This window comes from Nannobrachium achirus (genome assembly GCF_963921795.1).
Source record: "Nannobrachium achirus genome assembly, chromosome: 2".
Taxonomy (NCBI): Eukaryota; Metazoa; Chordata; class Actinopteri; order Myctophiformes; family Myctophidae; genus Nannobrachium; species Nannobrachium achirus.
The window spans coordinates 46,997,567-47,007,809 of NC_137811.1; the positions used below are offsets into that span (position 1 = coordinate 46,997,567).

Here is a 10,243-nt window from a genome sequence, read left to right on the forward strand (position 1 = left end):
CCACGCACATTGCTGTACATGCATGTCTTCTGACTCTTACTCTCTGACCCAAATATTTTGCCCTGGGTTTGTGCCAGAATCTCATACTACAAACCGTCATGCATCTCCGGCTCCTGCTGCACAGCCACAGCAGAGTAAAATTCATCTGGTTTGCCTTTGTGGAGGATGAAATGCTGTAGCTATATAAAACGAGGGCTCCCAATCCCTTGACTCCCACTGTCATAACCGTTTGCCATGAATGATAGTGTGAAGTTTGGAAATGTTGGAATGTTGCCTATCATTGTATGGCAGCCAAACATGGTAGAGTAAAAGGAGTCGATGAAGCAGACATCCCTGCAACACATTATGATCACTCGGCAAGCAAGTCAATTCGGATAATAAAAATGTATCTGCAGCACCCTGTTCAAATTAATATTTCATACAATTTCACAGTCTATAATAATTGGGCTAATTTACAGCCACTGACTGTAATGTCAGATTTTATTTCATGTTGTGCAAACTGTCAAATCACAACATTCACAGTGCTGTTTCCTACAGTATATTGCCTAAGGTTCACAACAGATCAATTCCATTTGTCTACATTTTTCCAACAATTTGCATTTGACTCTCTCTCTCTCTTTCACACACTCGCGCGCGCACACACACACACACACACACACACACACACACACACACACACACACACACACACACACACACACACACACACACACACACACACACACACACACACACACACACACACACACACACACAGTTTAGGCATTTAGCAGACCCTTTTAATCCAAAGCGATTTACAATAAGCAGGTAATACATGATACATCACTATAACACACACACACACACACACACACACACACACACACACACACACACACACACACACACACACACACACACACACACACACACACACACACACACACACACACACACACACACACACACACACACACACACACACACAGAGAGAGAGAGAGAGAGAGAGAGAGAGAGAGAGAGAGAGAGAGAGAGACCCTAGAAGAGCATTCAGTACAGGTGTGAAATCTGATTGGTCTGGGGCAGCATGCGCTCCTTGTCAAGCCCCCTCCCCTCTCTCGTGCAACAGCGCTTCGCTAAACACCAAACCTAGCAGCCAGTCACTCAGCACTGAGCAGCCTCTCTGGGGAGCCGTCAGGTCAGGAGACTCTATATGACTACACACACTGAACGAGGAGCAGAGCTTTTATGCCGAGTTATTGGACTTCTGAGAAGATATAAAGTCCAAATGCAACGAGTTATTAGCGGCTCTGCAGCGAGGAGGGGCAGTGACACACTGAGACACGAGAGACCTACGACTGACTGACTGACTGACTGACTGACTGACTGACTTTGACTGACACACAGTCACACACACATCAATGGCTCGGTTAAGGCTTTGAAATGAGCAGATACCTGTATCTTTGACTCTCACTGATGAACATCACACTGCTGCAGAGAGAGAGAGAGAGAGAGAGAGAGAGAGAGAGAGAGCGGCAGCACCTGATGCTTCTCTCATCTGACCGTCCAGGAGTATTATATTATAGCTAAACTTAATCGTTGCTGCAGGTCAGTGAATGTGAGTTGAAGCTGTGGGTGATCATCTGGGAATTGGAGGACTAATTACAACAACTCTTTGGACTGTCTGGACGTCATCATGGCTTTCATGTGGATTTGTGCACGGTGGAGAAACTGGACAAGACCATTTTTAATGTTGCATCTCTTTTGCTTTTCTATTCTGAGCAAAGTAAGTTTCCCGTTTGAAGTGGCTGCACCGCACGACACGTGCACGCGAGCCCACCAGCGCAATAATGTTTTGCAACCATTGTGATGATGATTGATTGATTGATTGAATACTTTTTTAGAAGTTTGCATCGGCTATATGAAGGTAGCCTACATGCAGTTCACTGATACAATTGTACCTTAAGGTCAGCTAAAAGGATAAAGACCACAAGAAAGCTTTTGGGCTTGTTTAAATTGGGTAATTTTCTTCTGATAAAAAACTGTTTCGCAAACACATTCGTGGGCCGCGGACACATTTTGCCAAAACATATTTTCATGAAGTAATTTCATTAATAAATCGCAAGAAATGCAATTAATTAGAAAACAAATGTTTAAGAAGTAGTGAAAATAGCAGATCTGCTCTGTGAGCTTGTGCTGTTTAGCACCTTTTTACTGTGCAGCCTAAAAGGTGCTAAATTCAGCATTATGTGTGTCTCCTTAGAGTATTGTTCTGAATGTTGGTGTTGAAGGTGTCGAAACTCCACAAGACGCAACAGGACTGCTCCAGTCACTCAATTTGCCTCCAAACACAGGTATGCTTACCGTGCATGTTTGATCAGTATCAGGGATTGGGCTGTTAGATTTTTGATTGATTGAATACTTTATTAGAAGTTTGCATAAGAAAGGGTACAGTTCACTGAATCAAGGTCAAAAGGATAAAGACCACAAGAAAGCTCAATGGCTTGTTTAAATTGGGGTCCCCTTGGCTTGTACTCGATTCATACAGGAATTTGAAGAAGATTTACAGATTAGACTCTATGATCTCTATGAACGCAGTGCATCATCATGCATGATGATGATGGCGTGGGGGGCTGTGGTTGTGGGGTAAATTGCTTTTCTGATTTGAGACGAGTCAGACGACAGTCATTTCACTGACTTCAGTGACAGTGCATCTTGTGTAGGCTAAATCAGTTCCCCCCTGCGCTGGACAGTCACCTCTCTTCGACGCTAGAGGGAGACCTGCCACCTCACACACAATGCTGTCTCTCTGTGTGTGCACTGCAGTGCAAGGCAATGAAGGCATGGTACATGGACAACTGTCCATCAATGGAGGGGTTGTAGCATGGATTTATTGCCACTGCCAGTGCCACCCACCCACTAAAGACAGCTGGCTCAGCTGAAATGACAAGCACAAAAAAAGTAAACTATTAAAACATTTGCTGCTCTTATCTCCTTATCTCGTGCAATCATTAGCCTATTTGACCTACAAAGTTAGCATCTTGGTAGATCAGATATAGCCTATACCATGCATCTGCTCGTTCAACTTCAAGTTTATTGTCACAAGTTTACAGGTGTAAAACAGTAGGTTAATTTATTTTCTGCACAAGCTACAACAATTTGAAGTAACACAATTGTTGTTTAAAAAAAGTCAGATAATTACACAATAACAAAAACACATGCATGCATACATACATACATACATACATGCATGCATGCAAAAAATGCAGAATATGACATGACAGTCTCTTGTGCCGGGAAGAGACTATAGTTCTATGTGTTACCACTCTCTACTAAAGGCATATACATGACTTGAATGTTAAAGCCAGAGGTAGGCTATACCCTGTCAATGATTGCACTGTGGGGGTTGATTTTGAAGAAGGTCTGGAGTAGGGGGGGGGTAGCAGTTTGCTGCTCAATTCAGTAAGTAGTCTGCTATTAACTATTGATAGTTGATACATACAGTAATACAACTATTATAGCAAAAACATATCAGCAAAATAAAGGTTTAGTTTGCCTTTTCATGTCACCACTGAACAAACTGACCACTGGAAGTCTCCAGTCCCCCATTGGTACTAATGGCACTCAGGAGCCACTAAACCAACAACCAAACAACCGCAGGCTCATCTGTCAGTCCATCAGTGTGCGTGCGTGCGTGTGTGCGCGCGTATGCATGTGTGTGCGTGCGTGTGTGTGTGCATATCAGTTCCCACAGGCTGTTTGTTTATACACTGTCAGACATGGGTCACTGCTGGTTTGTTAGTTAAGGAGGGCCAAATAGTGTTGTCTAGGTGTGTGTGTGTGTGTGTGTGTGTGTGTGTGTGTGTGTGTGTGTGTGTGTGTGTGTGTGTGTGTGTGCGTGCGTGCGTGCGTGCGTGCGTGCGTGCGTGCGTGCGTGCGTGCGTGCGTGCGTGCGCGTGAGTTCATGCCTGCGTGCACGCGCATGCATGTGCCAGCATGTGCTTGTGTGTGAGAGAGACCGCATGTGTGAGTGTGGACAAGGAAGAGTAACCATGTAAATGGTAACAGCAACAATAATTTGTTTACTAAAATAACCCAGGATCCAAGACACCATTATGATGTGCAGAAATCCCAAGATCCAATCTCAGCCATCTACGCTGCCAGTGATGACACACTGTCTGTCACCCCGCATGCTTCCCCCACTCCAACATGTCTGTCTCCATGCTAAATATACCCATTATTTGGGTTGAACTAAAGCAGGTCACAGTGTACAGTAACTGAGACTGGCTCTTGTTGACTGTACTGTAAGTCCAAGGTTGCTGTTATTTCAGTGTACTCTCAGGTGATAAAGTAGCCCACATATCATTTTCCCAGGCAAGACTGGACACATTGATGCCCGATGCTGGACCCAAAGTCTACAGTAAAAGTATTTCAGTTGTTTGCTTATTAAAAGTGTGTGTGATATGGCACCAGGTGCCCTGTCTTTGAAGAAGTTCCCAGAACTTCCCACCCTTGAAACGTAAATTATTTGATCAATACACAAACTATATTTTAATCATTCAGAACTAGAATTGTATTCAACTCTGAATGTTAATATAATACAACAAATCTAGATAGCTTTAGTTCTCAGGCCTCAACACAATCTTACACCTCCCACAAAACGATGTAAAGCGCATTGCAAGTTTACAACCGGCACAGTTTTAATTTTCATGGCCAGTGCCCACATTGTGTAAGCAGTGGCACCAAATGCACTTGCGCCCATCTGTGTGCTCATAGGCGTGTTGGGCTTAATGAGGTGTGGTCAAGCAAATTGTTGGCACGTTGCTATCTTAGGGGGATTGGGGGAGTTAGAAAAGTCAAATTGTGACTAGACCAGCTCAAACCTGGTCTTGAAAAGAAAAACAAAGTATGCACACTTCAGTGTAGCTCCCATTTGCAACTTTATTGATTATGTTTCAATGTGCCTTCTTCATTCTCACATTCTGAAGAAGAACAAACTGCTTTAGCGTCTTCATTGCAGGGCTAGGGACTTAATTTACCATTCCTGTGTAAAAAACGGATAAAAAAGCAACAATAGTAGTTAAGCCCGCTGCTACTTAATTTAACTGTCCACTGTCAGCTCTTCCTTGGTAACTGAAGAAATCAGCTACTCTTAGGGATGGGACGATAATCGCTATCATCGTTTATCGTGATAAAGAAACACTCACGATAATCATATCGTGGAGATTTACATTTATTGTGAAATTGTCCTCCGTCATGCACTGGGATCAATTCACCTTTTATTTGCTGAGCTGCGTATCCAGTACTATTTAAACCCTCTATAATTGGCAAAGCGGGCCTGTAAAGAAGGTACTTGATAGTCTATTGTTTTCTCTCGTTGCGACACATTGTGAGCTTGTAGATCTGCTATTTTTTGGCAAATGTTCTGCCCCAGGATAATGGATGTTGGGGATGTTTTGATTATCGCAATAACACCGCAAATCCAAATTCTTTTGGTTACAATAATCGTGACATGAAATGTTCATATCGTCCCATCCCTAGCTTACTCTAAGATGACCTTTGGAGGAAAGCCACTAGTTTCACCACCATCACCATCACCATCAGACATTTAAGTGGTCTGAGTGGCCAGCCCAGTGACCTGCTACCCGCTCTCTTTATGACCTGCACTTATACTGCCTGAACTGTAGTAAAAACTCTAGTAAAACACCAGGTCAAACGTGATACACTTGGTGCTGAAGTGCCTGTGTTGGAATGGTCTAAAGCCCTTCCTTTTCTTGTAACTCTTCCTTGACCTTGGCTGCAAAAAGTATATGATGGTGGTCAAGGAGAATTTACAAGGGAAAGGAAAAGGTTGTAATTTCTTTTAGATGGGCCATTGTGCAGTGAAGCTCTTGTCTTGCGTGTCTCCCTTCTCTCTCTTCCCCCAGGATATATATTACCAGTAAGACTCCCTAATCGGGAGATAAGCGACCGTTGGTCGCTTATCTCCACAAATAGGCCAAAAGTTTGTTTTACCAATTATTACACTCTATGTGAACATTTACATCAACAAATCCCAAGTACTATGCAGAAAGACCCATTTCAAGTTTTTAATGTACAACAATATTTAGAAAATAGGTCTACAAGCTCACAATTTTACGCATTGTCCTCGTCCCTTATATTCCCATAGGTTATATGGAGATCTCAGTGTTTGTCAGTCCTTGTTCATTTATGCCCATATATGGACATCTCTATATCTACTGTAACAGTCCTTGTCCCTTTATGCCCGGAGATCTCTTAACTGTAAGTCCTTGTCCCTTTTATGCCCATATATGGATATTCCTGATGTCATCAGTATATGAACATATATGGGCTTTCTGATATGCCCATATATGGAGATCTCTTAACTGTAAGCCCTTGTCCCTTTTATGCCCATATATGGATATCCCTGATGTCATCCGTATATGCCCATATATGGGCTTTCTAATATGCCCATATATGGAGATCTCTGTATCTCCATATATGGGTATAAAAGGATACTTCAGGTCTGACATCAGGTTTGTTTATATTGGGTTGCTAGGTTTGACATCACAAACTCCATGGGCCATCTGACCTAGAAATCTATATTTGGGCATAGATGACTCATCGTGACCTCATCATGATTTCAATCGCTATAAAAGGACTCTCAGTGACATACACTCTCCACAGATAAAGCAGTCAACCAGCCTACCAGTGAACCCATTCTTTGATTACTTTGTACAACTAGATTAACTTTTCAATGGCATCCCCACTGGAATTGACCGAAATGTACGACAGACAATGCCGGTCTTATACCAGGAAAGAAGCATTTCTTCGACTCAGACCTTATCGCCAGGGTTGGCTTATAGCAGCTGTCGGTAGATAATGCCGGTCTTATATAAGGGTCATTTGTGTACGGTGTGATTTGCCATGGTTACTCATTGAAGTTGAATCTCCATATATGGAGATAACCTACGCATCACACTAAGTCTGACCTCACCAGCCCATATTTGGGCATGAGCAACTTATGTCTCCATATATGGAGATATGATGACATCACACAGTCCTCAGCCGATGATGTGGCGTGATGTCATACAATACACAAACGAGCCCAGATATGAGCAGGGCAAAGGTGTGACGTGTGACGTGTGACCGACCGACCGACCGACCGACGGACGGACGGACGGCCGGTGGAGGTTTTGATACTAAACTGCGACCTTACGGTCGCAATAATTCCTATATTTTTGGTCTTTTGAATATTTTAGGGGGCACTTTTATTTTTAAGAGATACTGGAAACTGAGGCAGAGGGGAGGAAGGACATGATGCAATGCAGGTGTCCCCAACGCTCCTTTTCTATCTCAGTATCCCTCTCCTCTCCGGTACCACACGTTTAAATTTCCCTGTCCAGATGCTTTAATTAAGCAGTGGAGCTGGTCAGAACCAGATGCTTTAATTAAGCACCTAGGCTGGTAATCCAGCCTGACAGTGTGTTGCGGGTTCGCGTCTCGATCCCGACAACCTTTGCTATGTGTCACCCCCCATCTCTCTCCCTATTTCCTGTCGACCTACTCTATACCTATCAACAAAGGCAGAAAAAGCCCCCAAAAAGAAATATCTAAAAAAAAAAAAAAAGAACTGGGTGCCTGATGCTTAGATATTTGAACTTGTGTTCTGTCTTCCCCCTCTAAAGGACATTTAAAATGTAAACCAAAAAAAAGGCAAACAGAGAAGCCAGTCATAATAGATCTAGATCAAGGTTTCTCTTTCTCCCACTGTTTCTATTGTTTTCATTGCATCTCTTTCCTCCATACTCTCACTCTCCACTAGCGTATGAGGTCGTGGCTCCGTACGAGGTTGACCAGCACGGCCGGTACATCTCTCACGAGATCGCCCACCACCAGCGCAGGAGACGGCGCAGATCTCTGCGCGTCGACGAAAACCCATCAGCGGACGAGAGCGTGGGCGAGACGGTGCACTTCCAGCTGAGGGGCATGGGGCAGGACTTCCACATGGAGCTGAGGGAGGCCTCAGAAGGCCTCATCGCACCTGGCTTCACCATCCAAGTCCTGGGAAAGAACGGCACCAAGAGCCTCAGGGCCTACCGCCAGGATGACCTCTGCTTTTACCAGGGGTCGCTGAGGTCAAGGGTCAACTCCTCGGTGGCGCTCTCCACATGCACGGGGATGGTGAGTCTGAACGTACTCGCAGTGTTGTTGTGGGTGGACAGTGGGGAAGTGTTTGGTGTGGTCAATACGTTGTGCTTTGTTGTATGTCTGTGCGTGCGTTCGTGCGTGCACACTTCTCAGTTTGCATTTGGGATGGCCATGTGTGTGTGGGAGTGTCATTTACATCAGTAAACAATAGAGAGAACAGAACAATGGAATTGATGAATCTCCTGTCTTCCTTTTTGCTCTGTTGCTGAAGCTTTTGAAGTAAAGCAGGGAGAGACAAGGAGAGTCAGTAATTAGAGCTACTGAACAAGAGCAGGGGGTTCATTTTCAGCCTCCAATCCAAATGTAGGGTAGTGTAGACCAGTGGTTCTCAACCTGGGGGACGGGACCCCCAGGGGGGTCCCCAGATGATTTTGGGGGGTCCCCAGATGAGTTTGGGGGCTCCCCAGATGATTAACTTAATGTGTAACATTGTTTTCTCACTCAACCGTAAACAAACCAACATAAAGTTGAAGTGTATAGAGAGCATCTGCACATTTTTACAGTCAATTTAAGGACTTTTTAATACCTCTAAAATACAAATTAAATATTGTCAAATATTAGAGGCAGAAATTGTGAAAATAGCCCATCTACATGCCGATCTACATGCCGTATGTAGATCTGCTATTTTCACAATAGAATCATGTTATACAAAAAGTAATGCCTCACCTCTTAGTGCTCGTCAGGATAGGGGGGTCCCCAGGACTGAAAAGGTTGAGAACCACTGGTTTAGACTTTCACCGGGACCCATAAATATTAACATTCCTGCATGTGGATCCTCATCAGAAACATGCCTAACTATTTGAACCCTATAGTGTCCCTGTTCTGGGTCTTGTCATAATAGGTGAAGATTCTGCAAAAATAGTTGAACATTCAGCGATCTATACTGTCAATGCTCACAATGCGCCACAACCCAACAAAAGTAAGGGGCCTAGGGGACTCCAGTCAACTAAGTGTAGGGTTTAGTTGGTAAAAGAGCCTGCTATTATGACAAGGAGAAGCATTTGAGTGAATATGCCATTGATATTTAATATTCATTATTACCATAACCTACTATTTAATTATGTTGAACTTTGAACCAAATTATCTTAACCTACTATTTAATTAATGTTATACTTTTAACCAAATTAGCTATTGTAGAGATAGAAGGCGTAGCAGGGAAAATGAAAGACTTTTTGAACAGGTAATAAACTACAATCAATCAATCAATCAATCAATGTAAGAAAATCATCATTTGTCAACGGCAAAGGGACATCCATCATTGCCATGAACACATGTTCATGGGCCCCTACACGTGTTGTAGGGGCCCTGCCTGATCTCTTGTGATAAGTAAGTAGCCCCTACTTGACTTAACTTGACTTCAACTCTTTGTTTAAGTGGATACCATCATTTATCCACAAAGTTTCTTTCCTCACTCTGTTCCGGGATAGTATTTCACATTCACATTCTCATTTCTTTTGCAATTGCTTTGACTTTATTGATGTTTGAAAATTGAAATAGAGATAGACCGATTATCGAAACGGGCGATTATCGAATTCGATATTCATACAATTTATTAAAAAAAGGATTGTATTTATATTATTAAAAATAGCTAAAAACTATTCAAGATTCCAATTAAAAATAGCAGACCTACAAGCTCAAAAGGTGTCGCACTGTGACGCGTTTTGAGCTATTGGCTATTTTTGCTTTGTTTAACTGTATATGCAATGTGGCCCTCTGGAGTGAGTGTGAAAATATAGTGGCCTCTCCATCATCAAAGTTGCCCACCCCTGTTCAAGGGTGATGCGGCGACTAGATGTGAGCCTCTAGAACAATTAGGATGAGAAAAATATATAAATGAATTAACCACCAAAATTGGGGGATTTATTTTATTTTGTTTGCATATCGGTTCTTAATATCGGTTATCGGCCTCTTTGATCACAACAAATCGATATCGAAATCGAACATGAAAATACCATATCGGTCGACCCCTAGTTTGAAATCTGGGAACAGTTCTATAGAAGGTTTGGTCCAGACACAAATACGGTATGGCACATTTCTAAAGGGTTCTGCACAT

The 10,243-nt window shown here is 43.0% G+C and overlaps 1 protein-coding gene across 1 annotated transcript in view; it reads left to right on the forward strand.

The window, feature by feature from the left end:
• Positions 1-1,614: 1,614 nt before the first annotated feature.
• The window catches only part of adamts16 (ADAM metallopeptidase with thrombospondin type 1 motif, 16), an 80,989-nt gene continuing 72,360 nt past the window's right edge, over positions 1,615-10,243 (forward strand). Inside the window, exons 1-3 of the mRNA XM_080746002.1 lie at positions 1,615-1,765; positions 2,243-2,333; positions 7,805-8,163. Coding sequence (XP_080602128.1) covers positions 1,676-1,765; positions 2,243-2,333; positions 7,805-8,163 — 540 coding nt within the window. The 5' untranslated portion in view covers positions 1,615-1,675. The remainder of the gene's footprint in view (positions 1,766-2,242; positions 2,334-7,804; positions 8,164-10,243) is intronic.